We start from the raw sequence: 24,572 nt of genomic DNA on the forward strand, positions 1-24,572 counted from the left end.
ACAAATGCCTCACTACCAGTGATCATTCACAAGGTATCCCATTTGATATAAATAATAACATGTTATGTGGTCAGCGAACCGCTTAGAGTGACATGCATCAATTTGATATGTAATGCATGAACTATTTTTGTGTTTTCTATTGTTTTTTACTACAGTGAACCCTGAAGTTTATCCTAAAACAATGCATGTGACGTATTTCTATGTATTTATCTAACTTAAAAAAAAAAATGTAAGTGTCTATATATTTTTTACCTTTGTTTAAAAAATATTTGTTACTTTATTGGTAACTTCATTGATGTGTAAATCTTTTTTCTTTCTTTCAGTGACTCCAAATCCCAAAATGCCAAGCTGTGGATAGACCTCTACCTCCCTTCACCTCCTCTCCTAATCATCTCCTAGTTCCTCTTGCTTCCCTTCTTCAACCCTTTTATCCCCCCCTTACTCTTTCTCCTTTTCTCTCCCTATCTCTATCCTTCAACTTCCTCCTCTTCCTCCCCTCCCCCCCCCCACAGCACACATGCAGGCCAAGAAGCGGTACCTGCTTGTGTCTGTGGGGGCCGGTCTTCTCTTCCTCGTCTACCTGTGGGGTCTGCAGATCGGGGAGTTCCAGCAGCAGCCGCTCCAATATCAGCATTCTCCCCAGTACCCCCAGTACCACCAGCAGGAAAACCAGTACTACCACCAGAGCCAGGAGGTGTACCAGCCCCAGCCCGTGCCCCAGAGAAGCCCGTCCAGACCGCCCAGGCACTGGCCAGAGTCCACCCAGCTGCTGGAGCCGTACCTGGAGGGGGGAGAGCAAGAGGTACTGTACCGCTTTAAAGGAAGAAAGTCTGCAGATCCCACAATATAGGAACACTCAATCACACGTAAAAGTCCTTCGTGCAAATTCACTAAGGTATCATTTTATGTATCAGAGGTGAAACTACTAACTATGCAGCAGTAGTCCGCTTTCTCAGTGGACACATTCCAGTAACTCATAGTGAATACATTCTTAAAAATGCATGGCTTTAAAATTGGTTTAAAGATGGATGATGAGTTTGGGTTCAGAACTTTTAGAGCCTTGGGGGTTGCAAGATGATTGATCATGTGATCAAATAGATATAGAAAGAAGAAGAAGAAGAAGAAGAAGAAGAAGAAGAAGAAGAAGAAGAAGAAGAAGAAGTATTTGCTTCTTTAATTGTGAAATACTTGATTGAGCAACCTCCTCAGGCCTAAAAAAAAAGCTGATTCAAATGATACAATCTGAGAAGAGAACGTCACTATTTGGCTGAACTGCTTGCAGTTCTTAACGAGAGTCAAAACGATAAACGGCACTGTACGATCCAGGAAGGCGGGTCGGAGAAATAGATCCTGTTTCTCTATATTTCCTCACGCAGTGCTTTTATCTTTTTTTTTTTAACCCAGACGGAGACATATGCAGCCTTTGCTGTGCCTTAAAGGGCCACAAGCCGGGATGTTTGAGAACAACTGCTTTAGGGGAATCAAAGACAGCCACCCTTTGTCTTCTTGTGTGGACTTGCTATCAGAGTCAAGGAACAAAGCAATGAAACCCAAACATAGATTGCTTGCCTCTACTGACAGCATAAAGCAATGTCTTAAACAACTCCACAGATCTAAAGTATAGATGTAATTGTGCTTCGTCTTGGGTTGTCCTAACTGTGCGTGTCCTTGTGCGCAGGAGGACAGCCCTCAGCTCCATCACCAGCACACCTCGCCCCGTGAGCGGCGTGCGATCCGCGACAACATCTACAAGAACAAGCGCTGCCGCATGGAGACCTGCTTCGACTTCGCTCGCTGTCAGTCGGGCTTCAGGGTCTATGTCTACCCGCCGCAGAGAGGGGACGAGATCTCCGAGACCTACCAGAAGATCCTGACCTCCATCGAGGAGTCTCGCTTCCACACCACGGACCCGACCCGGGCCTGTCTGTTCATTCTGGCCGTGGACACGTTGGACAGGGACCAGCTCTCGGCTCAGTACGTCCAGAACGTCAGGCTCCGCATCCAGAGCCTGCCGACGTGGAACGATGGAAGGAACCACCTCATATTCAACCTCTACTCGGGCACCTGGCCGGACTACACCGAGGATCTGGGCTTCGAGGTGGGCCAGGCCATGCTGGCCAAGGCCAGCGCGGATGTGGTCAACTTCCGACCCAACTTTGATATCTCCATCCCCCTCTTCTCCAAGGATCACCCGCTGAAAGGAGGGGGCATTGGCTATCTGACGCTCAACGACGCATCGCCCTACAGGAAGTACCTGCTGGTTTTCAAAGGGAAGCGATACCTGACGGGCATCGGTTCGGAGACGAGGAATGCTCTGTATCACATCCACAACGGGGAAGATGTTATTCTGCTGACCACATGCAAACATGGCAAGGACTGGGAGAAGCACAAGGACTCTCGGTGTGACCGAGATAATGAAGAATACTCAAAGTAAGTCCTACTTGTTCATCTCTTTACCTTGCTCTGTTGCTTCTGGGGTGCTTTTATTTCTGTTTGAAAAGAGTGCTTTCAAGGTCCATCCGTTAGTGTTTCAATACAGCCCTGCAGAATTGGTTGTTGCTGGTTTGTCGTCGGAGAGCAGACGGCCTGCTTTTTAGCCGACATTAGCACCATGGCGGTTGTCTCATTATTGGCTCTTATTTGCTGTTGGTCCTTGAGAAAGCAGCGGGTTCGTTCCACACCATTACAGCCCCACACAGGAGCTGCTTGTGCTTGTGTGCAGGGACGTCGGCACGCTAATGCTGTCGATCATTACAAACGTGGTTTATTGGCTGGGAACTGGCCTGCTCGAACGTGACGGGGACGAGCCGCTGTGTACGAAACGCCTCTCCTCTGTTTGACTGGGGCTTTCATGCGCATATTTCACCATTGTCTTGGGAGTTGAGCTTCATCGTAGCTGTGCTCCCGAGACAGAAAATGCAGACGTGTATGTGTGTGTGTGTGTGTGTGTGAGAGAGAGAGAGTGTAGCAGAGAAGCGGTGACGGTTAAGAGAAAGAAAGTTTTGTCAGCTCAGCAGTTGGTCGAGGGAAAAGTGATCTGAGCCGAGAAGAGGAGTTCATCTTTTAAAAATTTTAGCGAGAGTTGACAGCCGAAAGGAGGGAAACCTTCGCAGGCAGAGTAAAATGGGAACAGCATTCTCAACTTCTGCTACTTATTCCTGGATACGTTAGCCCGGGAGTCATCTGTTGCATATTTTAGCTTAAGTTGCTGCAGAAAACCAAAGCACAGCCACTGTGGAGCCGGGATCCTGCTCAATACTGCCGAACAGCGACTTGAATGTTGCCGGGAGAATCTGCATACAGTTTGGTCTGCAAAATATGAGGACAGTGACATATTTTTCATTGTTTTTTGGCTCCATTCTTGCACATTGTATGAAGTGAAACAGTGATTGTGAGGTCTAACGCTGTTTGAGAACAGTGAAATGCTCAAAGCTCATTTTAGGCTAAGATAAATATCCCAAACATACAGAAGAGAGAAAAAGTATTTTCTTTCGTGCAACAAAAGTTGACTTGCAACCCAGTAGCCAGAATACAATGTTGGTTTTGCACGCTTAGTATCAGAACATTTCTAGATACGTAGAACTGCATTGTTAAATACGTTTAGGCAACAAAAGCACTTGGTGAAAAATAAGCATGCTACCGACCACTATCTATATAAAAACTGCTTCAACTTGATGCAGACTGTATTGTGAGGGATTCAGCCACCTTTACTTCCCAAACCTCAGCAGATTACTAGTCGGAAAGGCACATCAGGAAATCTTGACACGAGGAGGATCAAAAACTCTCAACAACCATGAGAATCTCACACATTTCGATCACATGAACGCTTTGTTTTTGACAGAACGTTAAAGGTTCTCACCCGTCTTTGTGAAATGCTGCTCTGATTCATTCCAGCAACGTCTGCGCTCAATGTGTTTGATTGTTCTTTGCCACTCGCTGACTAGAATCAGACGGATCCGCACACGTCTCGTCTCGTCGTCAACTTGGCACCTTCTGCTCTTTTTCCCTTTTTAGGTTGATATTATATTATCATTATACATTTAATTTATGTGCTGATTTTTTCCGACATTAGTGGCGCACGGCTCTGCTAGAAACCCCTCTAGTCACTGGCTGCAAATGATGAACCACCAAGTTTGGAGTGTCAAGACTTTATTTAAGTTTTATGCTAATTTCGCAAAAACACATTTAAAAATATGAGGCTACGTGTACGAAGGGCCACATTTCCTCTGATGTGAATGTAAACGCCTTCAAATTGAAGCAAAAAGTCAACGGTGAAACTAGCGTTTGAGCAGGAACTGCAATCACCGGTGGTCCATCTTTTTTATTCCTATTGGCTCCACACGCTCGAGCCAAGACTTTATCAGTTTCAGCTCACACGCTGAGGGTACACATTCTGCAATATGCAAAATCACAATAACAAATAGGTAGTTCATTTTGTGTTCCTGTGTACTCTTGCTTTAAACTTTCTCCTCAATCAGTGCATGTTGGGACATTCTGTTCTGTATTCCGGTGTGTCGTGTGGTGAGAAGGTTGTTGCTATTAATGCGAGCGTGACATTAAAGCAGCAACAACAACAATGGAGGAGAGCTTTTTCCTCGCTGGCAAGCCGTCTGTATTTTAACGGGCCGCTGGAGTGCATTAAACGACCCTCTGTGTTTCGTAGTGATGCATGTGGCTGGTAGCAGCTTTTACTGTGAAGAAAAGGCAACATGTTTCGGCTTCAGCATGGGCGGCGTAGTTCATGTAAAAGGTGCTTGAACAAAGACGATCCCACGGTGAACACTTTGTGCCGCATTAAACACAAAGGGTGATGATCAATAGAGGACGTTAATGAACAGAAGGTGCTCAAGAGGCTCCATCCCTAAATTAATGCTCCATTAGTCCGTTCTCTTTCACAGTCTGGCATCTGTTTGATATCCAATAACAAAAACAAAAAGTGGCATTGAGTTGAGCTCTTTAATTTCTATCTTCTCTCTCGTTCACTGAACGACAGAACTCGGGACTTCCACCTCTGCCTCAAAAGTGTTATGGTGTTTTGAATGTAGGAAATGGTTCCCAGCCACGTGGTTAATGCTGCATCGTCTCCCAATGCCGGAAAGCCACAGGTTTGATTATTGGGTGGGGTTTAAGAGTACCTAAAACTTTCTAGACTAAATGCTCCACACCAAGTTAGTTTTTTATACCAAGATAGGCAGAATTTTTAATTTAAATACAATACAGTGAATACAACAATTAACATATTAATTTGATCACAAATGAAGTTGTGCGGCAACAAAGCCCTCCAAGTCCCATGAGAACACAGATGGGAGTGGGAGTGCATTTGCCAAATACATGTGGAAATCATCTATAAACAACTTGCTATTTTTGAAGAAAAATATAAATACAAAAGCCACATATTGGTGAAGAGTTGGTGGATAGATGACACAACAAACTCAGAGTCTGGAGTACAAGAGTGAACCTTTTGTGAAGCTTACAGTGTCTGAAATATAGTAATTGAAAAGAGAATGTCCGCTCCGGTCGGTGTACAGTGCTTGGTTTTGGCTCGACTGTTTTCAACATGGCGGCTGGGTCACACACTCTTCCAAATGTTTGTTCACAAGTGACAGCTTGATCGGAAATCACGAGCAGTGATTGACGGCTGCGTGAGAGACCCCTTGGCTCTGATTGGTTGTTTTCCATGAGGAGCACTAACGGGAGGCAGAGGAACCTGATTTATCTTCACAGATTATCCGTCTCATGCACTGCTGTCAGGATATAGTGACAAATGAGCAAATAGGACAAACATTTTTAAAGAATCCATAATACGTGTTGGAGAGCGAGGAGGATCTGGAGCTGTAAAGTAACGAGTAATGTGAATAATTAGCTGTTCAGTAGTTCATGAAGTCATGTAATCTCTTTGTGTTGAATTGGCCTATGACACCAAAGACCAAAATGAAAAGTATGATACTTGTAATTTAATGGTCAACAACAGCAAAATTCACAAGGGCACAAACCTTGCTAATGACAGCTATCTGTGATTTAAATTAGGCCCCTTCTTGAAGAATGCTCTACTTCAGTTATTCATGCTGCACTTCATTCCTGCCGGGTGCGATTGTTCCGTAACGAGCGTATTGTTATTTTTCCTCTGCACTCTCAGTCTTTTTTCTGGTCTTTGTGTCGAAAACCATCAGCTATCAAACTGAAGGCATGCGTAATTGTGACGTTTCCTGACAGTCACGAATCCGTCGAAGCTCACAGCTTCACAGCTTCACAATCTCTTGAATCTTGAGGTTGTGACAGAGAAAGTCCTCTTGTCTGTTTGCTGCCGCCTGCTCTGGTGTTTTACACACACGGCACATCGATACAGACATCACCCGGTTCAGTCAGGGCAAGAGGGAGGGGGGGAACCAACACAGCCAGCCTCCCTGATGGGAACAGAAACCGACGAGGATCTTGAAGCCTCGGGCGGTCGATAATTGCCCTCCAATTGAATTAAGCTGTGAATGAAGGGGATAGATAGAGATCTCACCTCCCACTGAGTGGCGCTGGATTGAGCTCAGGCTGTTTTACTGTACGTAGATAACAGCCCGGCCCGGCTTCACCAATTAGAGCCTCGCTGTACAGAAGTATCTCTCCAAAGGGTGTTTGATACCAGGGCGATGAGTGGCTGATAAAACACTTGATTCAGATCGCCGTCACGTCTTCCACGGTGGCTCTCATGGTCACGAGAGAGGTGGGAGGAAGGTAGTCAAATGTGATGAGAGGTTGGCTGTATACGGTAAATCCATAAACATTTCCTTCTCCTTTTTCTTCTTCTTTTCCTCTCTGCTCATCAACCTCCTCTTTTATTTTGATCTCTGTAGGACCTTGTCGCTATTTTAGCTTCTTTATTTATCTTCTATACTTCAACTTTACTTTACGGGCCCTGTTGCAGTAACGGATGGCATTTTAAGGTCAGATGATGCATTCTTTTGGAAAAAAAAAATAAAAAATTCAATATAGCCATGTTTTCTATTACATTCTGAATGTGTTTTTAGAAATTTCATAAAGGTAGAATGTGACGAAGGTACAATTTTAATCGAAGCAAGTAAAGTTGGTTTCCAGATATTTTCATGTCATAAAAACAGCTTCAGATGGATGGCTGTGTAAACTTTGTTCTTTCAGCTCACACCTTGATCTGAGAATTGAGAATACGAAAGAAAAATGTTAGAGGCAAAAAAAAAAAGGCAAGCAGGCTTCATATGGTTTATTTTATTAATAACTGACTTTTTCAGCCACTTTAACCTGATGAACAACACAACAAAAACAACACAGCTGACATTTTATCAGTTGTTAGCTTGTGTTAGCCAGTGCTATTCACAAGTACATAGGTATAGAAACTTTACTTCACTTGATTATTTCCACTTCTTGCTACTTTTACTTCTACAAAGACAAATATTGTACTTTTTCTGCACAACATTTGTCTGACAACTTTTTTTCCAACCTTTCCTTTTCAAAGGAAAACGGATGATGTGCTCTGTAAGTGTTGAGAAATTTCCCTAATTTTTAAGGTAAATACGAATCTAAAAAGCGTCTTTGATCAGCTGGAAATATCATATTCACATAGCTGAAAGCAGCGCTGTTTTGTTTTTTACGCATGAAAAGTTGACACTTTAGAGGTTCATGATTCTCACAGGACAGCAACTTTTGATCTTTTAAGTTCCAACTCTCTTAATTTTGGCAAAAATCCACACGATGAAAGTTCCACATAGCAAAGACCCAAATCCAGCAAGCACATGTTTATTAATATTTTTCGCTCTGTGCTCAAACGATCACTCTGTCTTCTTTTCACAAACGTGTCTCCGTCACTAATTGTTTCATAATGAGCAAAGTAAAGACGGGAATGAATTAGTTATAATGTGCTCCTTCTAATTTAATGCATCCCAGAATGCATAAAGACCCTCAGATGGAGACACAGCTGCTGTCACATCTGTGAATGTTTGGCAGCTGCAGAATTCAATATGTATGACAGGAGAAAAGGGTCTGACAGTATTCATTAAAATGTCAGTTGTGGTCATGTGGGTGTCCGGCGCTGTGTGTGTGTGTGTGTGTGTGTGTGTGTGTGTGTGTGTGTGTGTGTGTGTGTGTGTGTTATTTCTTCCTTGTTGTGAGATGTTCTATTAAAGCATATCAAAAGTCAATGTCGTCTTGCCTTGTTGGCACTTATCTCCCTCACTCCACATCCTCCTCTCTTCACCTTCTCCTCATCCTCCTTCATTCCCTTATCTGCGCTGCCTCTGTCTCTTCCTCTCCCTCTTCCTCTTCCTCCCCTTGTCCAACGAGCCAAACTAAACCTTGGGAAAGCTTTTCCTGCTGTCTCAGTGCATCTTTGATGCAAGTCATGATGAAGAGCACCGTGAGGAATAATAAGAGAGTCTGCCAGTTTGGGAGAGAGAGGGAGAGTGGGAGAGAGTGAATTCAGGACTGTTAGAAACTTTGATGTGTGACCGATTTTACAACCTAATTAAAGAAAGAAGAAACAGGATGAACCAGAACTCGATACGTGCTTTAGTTTGTATTTTTCGGTTGTCTTGTCACGGAGAGTAAAGGCGCAAAATACTGCATTATCCCATAACTACATATTATATTTATTGATTTCTCCCCTGTTTTCCAGTTTCATTTGAATCGAGCGTGTCATGTGTTGCACAATTAGAGATGTTGGGCTATGTGGATAAACTGACTTAGCGATCCATGAAATCTCATATTTGCATCAAAACGAGGTGTTATCAATTTTTTAAACCCCGAAATATACAGTCTCCAATTAAAAAGGTTTCACCAAGAGGTCCATTAATTAGCTTTTCTGAAGCTTTTAATCATGACATGATCTTGATGGGCAGATAGTTTGTTCAGTTGTCGTGGAATTGCAGATCCCACGACAACTGTCTGTCAATGTTGCCTTAAAAGCTCAGAATTTAAGTTCATTCCTTTGACCATTTAAAGCAGCTTTCAGTTTTATCACTTGATCTTCATCTTGGAGGACTTTGTTGGTTCAAAACACAATCCGCCGATGAAGATCATGAGATGTGATCGAAAGCTCCTAAACAGCTATAGACCTTGTGGTGAGATTTATTTTCTCAACTGCTTTTAGGGTAACAAATGAAGTTCTTCTTCTCGTCTCACACGGGGAACAAACAGCGGTCTCCTGGCTGATGGATCGGTGTGAGCTACCAGCCTGTGATGTGAACAAATAAATAAAGTTTCCCTCTCTAGTAAGAACTCTGAGTGGCTGCTGGAAGAAACTCGTGAAATCAACGACCGAAATGCATTTTTAAAGCAATTATTTTCCGAAATTTCTTTTCTGAAACACTTAGTTAAAATCACTTTTCTCTGCAGACCTCTCTGAAATGTTGTTTTCCTCCTCGGATATATGGCGGCACTCTAGTATGCTGAAATAGATGAGTCACAATTGCGCTGACCTGTAATAATAGGTAATTCATGTTAAAGTCATCAGGATGTACAGATACCAGTCATAGCATACTATATTACAGATGGAAATAGTTGTGTTGTGGAGCTGGTTCTTTACAGGATCTTTAAGAGCTTCTTTGGGGCCTTTTAGCGCCTGCAGGTTTCTCAGCCAGCAGCTGCACCCATCAATACATCGGAAGGCTTCTGCCAAGGCTGGCTGGAGGGTAAAAGGAAGCTCTATCGATCAGATTTGACTTGACCACGGCAGCCAATCAGCAGCTGAATAGAGGTTAATGGTGCTGTGAAAGCCAAACATAGATTGGCATTTAGTGCGAGAAGACCTTGGCTTTATTTCAGCTGACCCACTGTCAGTCTTAACGGGGAAAATAAGTTAATGTATCTCCAGTTAATGTAAGGTATCACAACCGAGGTCATAAACATTTGTGAGATTGATCCAATTAACTTTTTATGTATTTTCTTTTTTTTATATAGGGGATCTCTCGGAGATAAGCAATATGTGGGTCTATTTGTGGGTCACAATTGTGAAAATCCAGAAACAACCAACCTTATTTGCTTGTTCTGAATCTTTTCAGAGCTGTCGATGTTCAAACTTTCTATTTTTCTGAGCACATTTAGGACATTTAAAAACATCAAGCCTCCTGGATGCTGCCCTTAAATCATCTTTTTCTGCAACTTTGCTTGAACTGTCCATTTCAGAATCAAAGCTCAAACCCTTTCTCTCTTAGAAGGGATTCCTCACTGTTCCCGTTTGACGTAACGACACACGACGGAGGAACAATCTCTCCGTCTGGGAAAACAACAACGTGCGATGCTGGGCTGTCCGTCTGCAGAAAGGATGTCATTTTCTGCCGCCCTATGAAGTGTCTCCAGCCTCCTCACTCAGCCCTGCACCACTTGCTCTCCTTGTGTACCCAGAAAATGAGCCAGGAACGCAATTCAACTCAATCACTGCTTTTTCCACCTCCTCCATCGCCGTCTCATTTCCGCACTCTCTGCCCACCGCACTCTGATCTCTCTGTTGTCGTTGCTTCTTTGTTTGTTTTGTTTCTCCTCCTCTTTCCCTCTTTCCATTTGTTGGACGAGAGCTGACGATCAGTCGAGTCGAAGCGAAAGGTGTGCGGGTCGTTCCGGGATGTTTGCCGTCCATCCTTCGGCGAGAGAGAGACGGAATTAGAGAGGCGGTAAAATAGTGGGAGCGCTGCGTGGCAGGATGGATTGCAATGTGAATTCATCACTTTCTCGCACACGCCGCTCTTTAGAAAGAAAAAGCAAGAGAGGTTTTATCAGGGAGAAACGAGGAAGTGGGGTTCTTGTAGGTCTTTTCATTTGCTGCATGTCAACAAGCATACTTGTCTCTGTTGAGTTGAGACAAATGGTCCAGAAAGCAGACATTTATTTTTCAAACATTTCCAACTATAAAATCCCGCACACACACATACATTACAGCAGGTGTATCCATTTTCTCTTCTGTACTTCCAGGGACCCAAATAGTACAATTTCAGCTGTTGTTGGTTTAGTTGCAGTTTTTGTATTGCAGCTCCCTGGAGAACTCCTTGGAAAGCTGCTACTGTTTCCGACTTTAGATACGTTTACTGTTACTCATTACTGTTTAGTACACATTTAAGCACTTAACTTGAGGGTTTCCAATTTGTTACTTTTGCTTGTGAGAGCCAAAGAGTGGTTTGAGAGGACAGACATTCTGATGCTTATTGTCCTCTTTAAAATTCAACATAATTAGAGAGGACATCATATTTTAAGGTAGATTTTAGAACTCAGAGAACTGTTTAAAAAAAAGGAGTCACAGCCTTATTACTGTAAATACTATGGCAAAACCTGTTTTGTCGGCTTTGCCTATTTGCTATCTATTAACCGTGGACTGCACATAAGAAATGGACGTAGTCATCGTGACGTCACCCGTTGGTTTGTGGACTTCCGTTGTGAAGACTCGAATTCGGAAATCTTAGATTACGGTCGTCGCCATCTTGGCTGTTTGCAACTGGTGAACGGAAGTTACCATATTTAGAAAGACAAGAGCACACAGAAAGACTTCTTTTTGCAACCGGAGGAGTCGCCCCCTGCTGGACAGGAGAGAGAATGCAATTTTTAAGACACTTCAGCATCGGCTTCACTCGGTGGGTATTTACTCTATTTCATGGTGAAAAAAGTATCTACGACTTGAATGTCAGTGACAAGGATCATGTTTGTCTCTGATGTTCACACCGGACTATGGTGCAGAAAAATAAACACCAGCCTTGTTTTTTTTGCTCACCGGGGAGTTGATCACAGCTCAGGATTTGGCAGATGAACCTTTGTGATTGAAGCAACTGTTGATGTGAGGTGATGAAATGGAGTGAAACCACACGGAGAACTCTTGTTTTGGTGATGTTGCCGTGTTGTGTTTTTTTTCACTGCAGCTGCACTCAGGAAACTACAGCATGAAGTCAAAATTCGTTTAAGTTCTGATGTGAAGGTCAGGGCGAGCCTGGAGGATCAATGTAAGTCAATGCATTGCCTTCCACAGGTTTTGTCTGTGAAAAAGAAATCTATGAGTCAAATAACTGGATTTAAAGCACCATTTTGACATATATCATCTGTATAAACGGGTACAGGCATGTGAGTTTACACAATGCCTGACACCTCCTGCACTGCTACTTGCCACAGTGTGTGTAGTCAGTTGTGATTAGCCAAACACACACACACACACACACACACACACACACACACACACACACACACACACACACACACACACACACACACACACACCCCCTGTAGTTGTAACCAGTGAGAGTTGAGAGTCTCTTTGCAATTAATTAGTTTTTAGCAGCTAGATTTATTCTGCTTGTCTTTGAGTTGAGCTCTTAAAACATCCCCTGCATTAAAAATCCCCTGACCAGACTCTGCTAAATGTTATTGTTAATACAGTTTTTCACACATCATTCGCTATATTTGGTCTTTCAGTGGACTTCAATAATTCCAAATTTAAATCCTCTCTTTCCCAGAATGCTCTACAGTTTATAGAATATACAAATGTTAAAGATCTCTAAATAATCTAAATTATGCATGTATAAATCATTCTGATGCATTCAAGACTGGAAATCAAATGATGGGGAAAACATAAAACATCAACATTATATTTGAGTTAAGTTGGAATTTCAAAGAGGATGGAGAGAATGTTAATTATGATGAAAACATATTTGCCTGAACTTTTGGCCTTTTTTAAATTAGATGTTTTTGTCTATTTATCTGTTTTATTCTAATATTTATTTTTGAGCTGCTGAATTATTGAGTTTAATAAAACAAATCTTTTTTCAAGATGAAAATGAAATACATGGGTATAAAAGAAGATTAATAAAAAAAAATCGCAATAGTATCCAGCCTCCTAGATCTGTTTTTCACGGCAGTTTTTCCATAATCAGTAGATTCTTTATCTGGCAATAAAGTATTCATCCATAAAAAAAAAACACTGGATTAACAATAAAACAATAAAAACACAATACAAGATTTATTGTCCTATAAACAAACCAGCTGCTTTGTCTATATTTTTTACTTTGATGAGAAGACACACACACACACACACACACACACACACACACACACACACACATACACACAATGGTAATGTGGGATCAGCTTAATTAAAAAAGGGAGCTTGTAAACCAATGTAAGCATCACGATGGGAGTTCAGCAGTGAACCTCCACATGCAGCTGTTTCTTGTTAATGCTGACAAACACACACGTATACATATACATATGCAGTATGTTTACAAACACACACACGCAGCGCCGTGTGCCGGAGGGAGGCAGCTGTTTTAATAGTTCCAGTATCGCCGCCATAAGCTCTTCTCACTCCATAACTCTGTCAGCAGGGATTTACAGCTCATTGGCTCTCATTATGAAAATGTGATATTGCACTTGAAACCCCTCCGGTTATTCTTGGCCTCCGGTCTTCTGCAGTGTCCTGGTTCAGAGATGGAGGGGAACCCGGAGAGGTGGAGACGCCAAACGTGTATACAGCATAACGGACGCCTTTGTGTGTCTGTTACAAGATGCCACGTGGCGTCTGTGTCAGGTTTACACTATACATTACGCTGTGTCGGCAAAAAGGAGCCGGCATCACCTTGTATAGTTCTCCGGCAAAAATAAATGGTCAACGGCCAAAATGTGTGTGTGTCTCTCTCCTTTTATTTTGTTTCCTTTCTTTTTGTCCTTTTTTCTCCCTGTTTACCTAACCTTAGTCCTTTCCTCTCCTCCTGTTTCATCTCCTCTCCTTATTTCCTTTTCTTTTCACATCTGTCTGTCTCCTTTTTTCCTTCCATCCGTTCTATCCCTTTAATTTCCTTTCCCTTCATCATTCCTCTTTTTCTCTCCTTGTTTTGTCTCCTTGTCCTCCTTTTCCTCTACATCTTCGTCTCCTCTTCTTGTTTCTCCTCTACCCTACACTCCCTGTCCTCATCCCCCTTCTCCCCACCTTGTTTCCTTTTCCTTTCATTTCATTTTATGGTCTTGTCTCCTCATTCCTCTTCTCCCTATATTGAATTATCCTAATTTCCCTACCCTCTTTCTTTCAATTTGTGCTTTATTCTCATTTCTCTACCTTTTTCTTTTCTCCTTTCCTCATCTCCTCTACCCTATTATTTGTACCTTCTTTCCTCTCTGTCTTCCTTTCCTTTCCTATCATAATTTTTCTTTTCACCATTCCCCTTTTCCTCCAGTTATCTCACCTCCTCCTTTTCAATTTCTCTTCTCCAGCTCCCCTTTCTGCCTCTTCTTTTATTTCTTCCACCTCTTTATTTTTTCTGCCCATCAAACCTTTCCTCCCTTCTGTCCTCTCCTACTCATTCTTCATGCTTTTCTTTTATATTAATCTCCATTTACTTATCTGCTCATCTGTTATTTTTTTCTCTCTCTCTCTCTCTCTCTGTCACAGTGTGTGGTCTGGTCTGGTGTCGGTCTTGTAGCATGACAGCGGTGTTGAGAGCCGGTCATTTCAAGGTTAGGATTAAACCAAACTAGGGCCATGTGATGATGATGGTGTGTGTGTGTGTGTGTCTGTGTGTGTGTGTCTGCATGATGCCTGTTAGTTCATCCTTACATGCTGAGAGTTTGATGTGCCTGAGGCGAGAGCTACACACACACAGTCATATAAAGAGAGAGAGAGAGAGAGAGAGAGAGAGAGAGAGAGAGAGAGAGAGAGAGAGAGAGAGAGAGAGAGAGAGAGAGAGAGAGAGAGAGAGAGAGAGAGAGAGAGAGAGAGAGAGAGAGAGAGAGAGAGAGAGAGAGAGAGAGGAAATAGCCTCAGGTGAGGAGAAAATGGTGCGAGGCCCTTTGACTCCTGACAGCCGACTTGTAACACATCTGTCTGCTCTTGTCTCTGTGATGTAAGTATTTGCAGTAAACCGGTTGTGTTATGTTTAAATACACTTCCTTTTGTCTATATTATTTGTAATAGATTTTATTTCAAACTGCCTATTACTGTTGATTCTCCAGTAGCCCAGTTTGTGACAGATTTATTTATTTTGTGTCGTTCATTTTCCTTAACACGAGAAGAGCAGGGCGTAAAGATTGTGTTTAGAGAGAAGCAGGCTGTATACAGTAACACATGTAAAGCTCAGACCAACCCTGCACCTGTATGGCATAAAAAAAAGAGAAAAGTTAACAATCAAAAAAGCTAATTCATTCATCATTTTTGTCATATTCCATGCAAGAGAATTGTTCATATGGATATCCTGTTTTCTTTTGGGCCACAATCCAAATCGTTAAAATTACAGCAACTAATGTTTACTTTTTTTTTTTGTCGCTTGGCTGCGGAACAAGGTGTGAACGCAGCATTGACCTTTAAAGTAAAGACACGTACAAACTTGCTAGCAGTCAGTTGCCTATTTACATATCCAGCAGTTATGGAGCATACTTTCCATTCAATTGCATACAAGTCCAATATGAATTCTTTCTCTAGCTCTGTTTATACTCCTCAGGGAAATATCAGTGTTTTTACTGCAGTCGTTAACGGTGTCGGTCTGCTGTTTATTGCTGAGCAGGTAGTGTACAGGTTTCAAGCTTTTTCAGTGAAAACATCTGCCGCCTTCATCTGAAAACAACACATGAGAGCGATGAGAGTGAACCCAACGCATACATTTGTGGGCCAGACAGATAACCGATGCACTGAAACGCACCAGAGCTCCATAAAGCCGAGGAGAGCGCCTTTCACATCGTCACATGGATTTGGCATCGTCATTTGATTTCTGGAATTACTAATGTGTCGATACTTTATCTCAATAACACGGCTGCATTCTGGAAGCTACGACCTGAAAATGTAAAGTGAGATCAATGCATTGCCAGTAAACTTTGTGAAAATAAACACACTAATTGGACCAAAAGATGATGATGCCATGTTGATTTCAAATAAAATTTAGCACACCTTGTATTTCAAGCTTCTTGACACATGAAGTCTTAATTGAAAAGTATAATTTGATTAACTGAAATTGGCATGATTAGAATTAGATTACGTTCTGCTGAAAATTTTGTCAGAAGTCAGAAAATAAGCAGTGCATTCGACTCCGATGAGCCGCCTCCAGGCTTCTGGGTCACTGGAGCAGCCGGCTAAAACATTAATGGAACTGAGCCGTCGATCGAGACATTTGCTTCACCTGCTTTCCTGCTACAGCGAGTCCAAATGTCTCTCGCTGTCAGAAAGGAGCATCGGAGTGTCGGAGCTCACGCACTCACTCCCGCCAGTTATTTATGCGATTGGCACGATCAGATGGCAAAAGTCACATGTATAAAAACAAGTGTAACAAGTTCAATGAAAAACAGGACACTGTGAGAGAAAAAATAAATAAGTATGTTTTATTCCCGAATCAATTCATTTTCAATCAGAGAAACAAAAGACCAACATTAATGTATTTGCATCAGGGCCTTTTTGTACAATGCACTTTGAGTTTTGCTTGATCTGGTCTGTAGACTGACTCGAAGAAAAAGTTGGCGGATCTAACCTGCTCTATTAATTGACTTGTGTTATTTTCTAATGCAGCCATATGTTGTTCCTGCTGACTGCGGCACACGTCACACGCAAACTGTGCTGCAGCTGTTTCACAAGGTGTCAAACATCTGCAGCACATTCTGTGTCGGTGGCCACTTCTCAAACTGAAGTTCTGCAGCTCAACTTGTCGGCCATCATATTGTGCGGAAAAGAAACTTTCACAGAGAGAGAGGGACGACTTTTGACCTTTTGATATTCTACTACGGTAAAAAATAACTAAAAAATGCGTAAGACATCCACAGCTCACCGAGGCACGACTGACAAATAAAACATATACATGAGACTAATGAGCATCAGTGAGGCCCAGTCTGTCCCTTCATCTGCTAGTTTTTGTTATGAATATATGTATAATTGAGTCTCTGAAAGTCTCCAAAACATTTGAATGGTATATGCTTCACTAACATAACGGTGTATTTATTTCAGGATCATCATACTGGATGGTATTGGATTATTCAGCAGGCCACATTATTATCATTATTACATTTTTTTTTTATGTAAATGGCCTTCAGAATGAAAACAAATGCATATCTTATTTCTTTGTAGCCACAGGGATGAAAGTGTCCGTGTCTTTGTATTCATGTAGGATTTGCAGGGTTATGTGGACATTGTGTTGCCTATACTATATGAATATATGGATTGATATTTGGATTTTATGAAGTGTGCTTTTCCACTTCAGAAGGCAAATGTTGAATACCCAATGTCCTTTATTTCTTAAAAAAAGGAAATCAACAAAATGGTCACACCCAGTATGGCTACAGCAGCAGCAACGTGAGAGTGCAGTTATGAAATCCTGAGTTTGTGTTCCTGCAATAATTCAAAAATCTTGACCGACTGAAATTCTACTCTTGAACCAATCGATTGGTTGATAGAGGGGAACAAACGTCTGCACGTTACCACTAAACTAAATCACTGTACCTGCAACATTTAATTATTTTAACCTAATGATTTAATACTTAAATGATAACAACGGTCACAAATCTGCCCATGATTATATGATTACATCATTTCCTGAAAAGTAAGTGATGTTTAATTGTACATTCACAGGGAGGTTCCAAAAAAAGGATCTTTACTAATTACAGAGGACATGGGGATGGTGTTCAATTGATCAGATCGCTTCCAGCTAATTCCTTCTAATTAATTGGCTGTGTAATCTGGAGAGTTTTTGAGTCTTTCCACAGCAGGTTAGCAGACCTTACATGAGTAAATGAGCATACAGATTCCCTTGTAATCACAATAATAAAGGTTTAGCTCTGAGAGATGTACCTTCCAGTGGGTCTGATCCCGGGCGACCCACTAACCTACCTAGGTCACGATGGGCCTAATTTATAGATGTACATTAGTAAATGTTCCAATATTTCTGACAATCTTCACTGCCCTGTCCACACCTCCTTCAGCCATTTTGAAGAGATGATAAATCATAACTTTTTTTCATGCATGTGTTACTGAAAACCAGTTTTTAAAAGAAATTTAAATTCAGAGGAAAAACTAGATCTGCAGTAAACTAACCATAATGCAGTCTGCCACAGGCTTCTCCCGTCTTCTGCCAAGAAGGGAAAGCCACACAAATCCTTTCTTCACAAATCTCGAGGTGGAAACACGTCGGTGAAAAGTTGTGGCAGCCTTTGTGGTAAATTTCTGCCGTTTGTTTTGAAAGCCAACGTGTGAATCTCCATCTTCTCCCTGCTCCCAGAGCCTAGCATGTCTGTGATGTGATGACAGCAGCTTGTCTCCCTACTAACTTCTGTTTTCAGTCTTGCCCTGCTTTCTGTGTGTGTGTGTGTGTGTGTGTGTGTGTCTGAGCACGAGCATCACCACCGTCTCCCGTGACCCCGACTGCCATCTATTGACAGCTTCCTTGTTATTTTGTTTATTTCACGTCGGCATGTATTTGTTCCATATGCATATGCATGAGCACACACACACACACACACACACACACACACACACATACATACACACACACACACACACACACACACACACACACACACACACAAATGCAATTTCCCCTTCTCTGCAAACGCCATGGCACGTTCCCCTTTGTGCGCTATGGCTGCCGATTGGAAACTCAGACACACTTTCAGAAGTTAGCGTTCAAAGTCGTCTCCGTTTGTAAACGCTGAAGGCGAATTGGCCACGGCTGCTTTTCAGGCGCGCCGTGTCAAAGCTGTTGGAGGGCTGGAGAATAAGAAAGCAGTTTAATCGAAAGTCTAATCTCCATTCTTATTACCTCCCTACTTCTCCTTCTGACTGGTGTGTGTGTGTGTGTGTGTGTGTGTGTGTGTCTCCCCTCCGCACTGTCACACACTCGTTGGACTCCTCTCTACCCAAACGTCATGGATACTTCACATATATTAGTAATGCATGGCACGGTCCTTATTGTTATGCTAAGTATTATTACTGTTATTATTTACTTAACTGTAAGTGTGTTTTTATGGAGTGCATGTTGGCATGTAATAGCAGGAGGAAAGGAACAGGTGGAATTAATACCATTAAAAGCCATACTGGTATTGTGTATGCTGGCTCACTGGCTTTGCTTGCTTGGACCCTGAGCCGTCGTTAATTAGCTTCACCTGTGTATGTCAAGTCAACATGTCTGCCATGATAAACAGGTATATTATTAATGATCTATGATTATTATCAGCTGTCTGACTTTTCTCCAGTGACGCCCATACAGCTAAAACATTTCAGCTACGAACTCGCTGCTAACTGCGATATTCGCAGAGAAAGAAAGTGTTTGTGTCCAATTCACTGTAGAGAAAAGGCCGGCCTTATTCAATACCACACGACTGAGTATATGTATTACTTATGTCTTTATGTCTTCATTATTAAAGCATGATAATGTACACCACATGCATTTAGTGGTGCAGTGGTAGTGAAAGAAATAATGATACAGCAATACAAATTATGTATATTATATTATTGGATTCTGATTATTGATGCATTAAGATGCAAAGGTGGAGCTCATTTTATTTTTACGATCTATTGGCTGTTCGCTTGTGAATTTCACCAGTGGATCAATACAGTCTTATATTTTCATCCATTAAAATACATCGGATTTCAAGTTGTCTAATTAATGTAGTGGAGTAAAACGTTCCAAATCTTCCTCTTTTTCGTAGAGTAGAAGTATGAAGTAGCATGAAATGGAAATACCCAAGTGGAGTACACATACCTCAGAACTGTACTTAAAGCGTAAGTAACATTGGAGAAACTAGCAAAGCGCTAGATTAGATACATTATCCAGCTCAGCATTACCAACTGGTTTCCAATAAAAGTGGATAGCAGCAGCACAAGCTCCAAAAGTCCGCATTGTTCTTTTCTTTGTAGAAACAAAAGAAAGTCAGTCACCGACTCCTCAGAAAATTGCCTGACTTCTCTTCAACAGACACTTGTTTACCTCGGCTCTCTGCCATTTGGCTCCGAGCGGATACGTAGTGTACAATCAGTGTGTGTGCTGGGAGCTGCTGTCCACAGATCTCCACGGGGCTCAACCAGATGGCGCTGAGGACCGAAACAAAGAGCTGCGGAAGGCCGCACGTAGAGCTGCAGGCGGGATATTTGCTTCTCGGTGGGATCAGCAGGACCAGAAGCCCGTCTACAGTTCTGAGGGGCATTTGTTAGGACCGTCGGTCGTTTTGCGGGCTGAGAAATCCTTGCCTTAGCCGCCTTTTGCCCACTGACATCCAAACAAGATTGCGGGATTGCGGTTCGAGATTACCGACTGGTCGCCTAATTTGTTTGGATTTATTTTTACGTAAACGCCGCCGAGTGCCGGATGCCTCATCAAACATTTGAAACCACGACAGCAGCTAAAGACGCTCCAACTTCCATTTCACTGAGACTTTAACTGAGTAAAGTTCCATTTGTGAGGTGCGTCACTCTTTTTTTTTCAACCCAATTTCAAAATGTCAAGATTAAGTAGCGTATGCAATGTTTTTTTTTTACGTTAAAAATAAAATGAGAGAAACTTTCAGGGGGTTTTTTTCAGCTAATTTTCCTAAAATACAACCTGGCTGGTGTTACATAAACTTCAGGGTTTGGCTTAGCTTTACGTGCTGAAAGTCGTGTGTCTCGCACACAGACATCCTGAATACACGGCTCATATTAGAAAATGATTTTCAGGTGGATAAAATAAGCAGGAATACAAAACACTTTGAAACAAACTCGAGAACTTTTTCTTAGCCTTCGTGTCGACTCATGACCTGTCACACACTCACAGCAGTCGACAACTGTGCATCCACTGGGTTATAAATATAACTCGTTTCTATATATGATCGGCTGCGCTCAGTTTTTATTTGACTATCTCTTTGGTCGTTGAATCAGAAAACCTTTCTCTACCAGATGGATGAGCATCGGTGCCAACTGTGCTTCAGATCATGGATTCCCGAATGTCCAAATATGTTTACATCATCCCAAATATCCTCCAGTGTGTCCCAGGAAATCAGATGGGATGCAGGCTTACTAAAACATTCTGTGGATACATTTTAAAGGATTCTTCTACCATTCCTCCTACGTTGATACAAGCTGCAAGTGCACAGTCTGACCCTGTGGTTTCACAGATATCGAAGTTTAGCAGCTTAACATTCGCAAAAAAAAGTGTGTGCTGCAGGGAAGTGCGGAGGCAACAGAATGTAAAGTGGAAAGTGTCGGTGTCAGCAGTGGGATCGTATTTACATGCGCACATTCGTACAGCACAAAAAGCCTGAAGTCGGGTTTTGGCCTTGTATCTGTGTTTTCACACACTGGGCGAATGCTGCAGAACCACTACCAGGAGACGACTAGGAGCCAGTTTCCTTATGGAGGGAAGAGCGGGGATGTATTTTTGTCTGTCTAAAAGTTCAATTTCATACCATTTTCTGTACAAACAATGTGCGGTTACTGTCAGGAGAAGATATCTGGTTATTTCATCGACTACTCTGGTGATTTGGTGTCCTCACTTTTAGTGAGACAAGCAAGGGACTGATAAAAAGAAAAAAGAAGTGGGCCGGCATGGGTCAAGCTCCAAAGTTGCTCCATTCTGTATTCTTCTTCTGATGCAACTTGACAGCCTCTTCTTGTTAGGCTCTCCATGACTGGTAAACGCCTACATCTTTCAAACTTTCTGTTTCTCATTTATTTGGGAAATGTATGAAACTAAATCAGAAGTTGACAACCTCTGCATTACTCTACTTTCTCAGACTTGACAAAGCACCTCGGCATCCCGAGAAGATATTACAGCGCTGTGCACAGGCTGAGTACTAAACATTTAGTTTACTAATGGACGTTAAACGTTTAGAAAGCGAGGACGACTTCGACTCCTGAGGGGTTCGGGGCGGAAACATCCAATCACTAATCTTAAAATGGCACTAATGGAGAATATGCTTTGCACAAGCCTGTCCATTTCAGATTCTTGGTCTGGTATTCTGGGACGGATTTGGTTGGAATGGGTTGCAGCCGAAATGGAAACATAATGCGTTCAAATGTTCAACATTGTAGCCCAACACTATCGCATTGGCGATTAATCCAGGAGGCATCTGTCTGAGAAATAGCGGAAGGAAACTTTCCAAAAGCTTTGCCAATTTAATACTCGACTGTGAAAGCGTCAAACAGTGTGAATATGAATCCCTGATGTAGTGCAAAGATCAGCAACTACTTTCCTGTTAAAGTAATGAAAAGAGCTGGGGGAAAAACATGTGCACACAACCACATGTACAGACTGACTCTGGATGGGTCTGCATTGATGCCGTCCAATTACAGGCCAGGATCAATGGCATTGTCATGCTGCTGCTAAAGGTCGCTTATGCACACACACACACACACACACACACACACACACACACACACACACACACACACTTTAATGTTATCCCCGACAATGCGAGGTCAGGACCATCCGTCAGGATTCGTGTAGAGTTTTGTTCACTGTCAAAGTAAAGATTGGCCATCTCGCCACTCGCCAGGCTGACTTTTTTTTAAACGGCCCTAAAAGCGAGGCGGATTCGCTGACGCCTTAAGAGAGACAGGGAGCGACACACACACACACACACACATATGGGGAAAGAGACACTAGATGTGTAGAAGACGGGGAAAAGAGGTAAATAAATCAAGTCAAGGTTGTGGCCTTCCTGTGTGAAAATGACGCCTATCTGCAGCGCGAGGGCTAGAGGTGGAAACTTTTAATGCATGCGAGTTGTTCGTCATTACTGCCTGACACACTCTTACAGTGTGTGGGTATGTGTGTGTGTGTCCGTGTGTGTTCGGGATCAACGGAGGAGGTGAAGAGTGATGCTCTAAAATGCCTCTCCAACTGTGCGTTGAGGAAAATGGAGCTAGCTGTCATTTGCATTTGTAACTCAAGGACAAGAGTAACATTAACCGAGCGTAAGGGATCACTCTGACGGCACACACTCCCCAACACATAACCTAATGTTCGGATGCTGCTTTCATGCAGTGTTAACCTTGTCTTTCCGTTTTATTTTCCTAAATATACATTTTTGGAGATGCAGAACACTGACACAAGTCTCGAATGTACCAAATAAGAAAGTCTCTTGATCATAATACAGTAGCTTTACGGTTTCCTCTAGGATTAATTCATGGCATGAGCAGCATATACCGTAAAAGTCGGGTTACAAGCCGCTACTACCTATGGTCAGTGTCCCTGTTAGCTCCCCGCTGTAGCGAGCTAGCGCTGTAGCGAGCTAGCGCTCCTGCTAGCGCTCCGCTAGGCCCCCGACAACAACCGAAGGTAGCGGGACCAGCCCCGGCTCGACACCCGACTCGGGCAGAGGGGACACGGGCAGTAGCAGCAGCAGCGGGGAACTAGCAGCAGCTTGCTACAGCGGGGACACCCACCGGAGAAGCGGCTTGTAGCCTGACTTTTACGGTACACATAATTTAAATCACACAGGTTTACAGTCATCCCCGCAAACCTGACTCCAAAAAAAAGATAAGGCAAGCCATTCAACATGGAGGTCACCTGGCAAATCATCCTCAGCAGTAACTGAGAACAGGTCATGTTTCACAAAAAAGGACACGCTATCGACACTCTTAAAAAAAGAAAGGAGGACCACACATTGTGAGCTGAACAAATCGTCTGGAGATCAGTTGAGAGGAAGAGGGAGATCAGAAGAGATTAGGAGTAACGGAACGAGAGCTGGAGAGAGCTTAACAAAGTGAACATTAAGAGGTCAGATATTGTATAATTAATCAGAGCTCTGCCAGGCAGCAACCGCTGTGTACGAGCTTGAGAGACGATGAAACATTTCTCACACACACACACACACGCATCACTTCCTAATAGGTAAAGAGCACGGAGCTCAAATCCAGCGTCGTCCCTGTCTCAAGGTTTACTTTGCATCACGGACAATTTAACAGCGATTTGAACATTCCTGTGATTAATAACAGCGACCAGGGACAAGAGTGTGCGTTCAGTTGCTGTGTGTGTGTGTGTGTGTGTGTGTGTGTGGCATTATCAGAGAATGGGGCTATTTTATTTTTTACGACTACAACATTTTTGCTGGAATACAATAAAGTGATAAACGTTGAAACTAGGTTTCCAGAAGGTGTCGTCAATTCAAATTATTTAATACATCAGGATACTGTTGGTCTTTGAAATCAATGCTTTCCCTTTCAGTGAGATTCTGTCTTTTAGTTTTTGTGGTCCAATAGTTGATTTTGGTGGTTTGGATTCGACTCATCAGCCTCTAAAACCTATACTGACCTAACTTTCTTCATCATCTGTTGGGTGCAACATAGCGACTGCACTGTTGTGCAAGTTTTCTTTTAAACTGGTCGCATGCTGCGGTGTTTGATTGGCCGAGCAGCCGGTCCGATACCTCCAAGAAAACTCCATACCACACATTTATTTCACTTCATTTCATATTTTATTCATGTGTATACGTTACTCCCGTATGTGAACTTGTATAACGATTCCCCTTTTGCTTTTACTTGTGGAGTTTTACATATTTGATGAGCATTGTTGAAGGGAGGGAACGTTCAAGATTTAGAGACGACTGATTGGTTGTAATTCTTTTGCCTATGGTAATAAGGCACTCGTGCTTGGCAGTCCACAAGCTAATTAGCTTCTTCCCAAACAATGAACCAGCGTTGC

General features: G+C 42.5%; 1 protein-coding gene across 1 annotated transcript in view; it reads left to right on the forward strand.

The window, feature by feature from the left end:
- Positions 1-517: 517 nt before the first annotated feature.
- LOC306733537 (exostosin-1) overlaps positions 518-24,572 on the forward strand; it is a gene marked incomplete at both ends in the record, with an annotated part of 181,948 nt that continues 157,893 nt past the window's right edge. Inside the window, 2 exons of the mRNA XM_079214790.1 lie at positions 518-802; positions 1,679-2,430. Coding sequence (XP_079070916.1) covers positions 518-802; positions 1,679-2,430 — 1,037 coding nt within the window. The remainder of the gene's footprint in view (positions 803-1,678; positions 2,431-24,572) is intronic.

The sequence above is a fragment of the Taurulus bubalis genome (assembly GCF_910589615.1).
Source record: "Taurulus bubalis genome assembly, chromosome: 3".
Taxonomy (NCBI): domain Eukaryota; kingdom Metazoa; phylum Chordata; class Actinopteri; order Perciformes; family Cottidae; genus Taurulus; species Taurulus bubalis.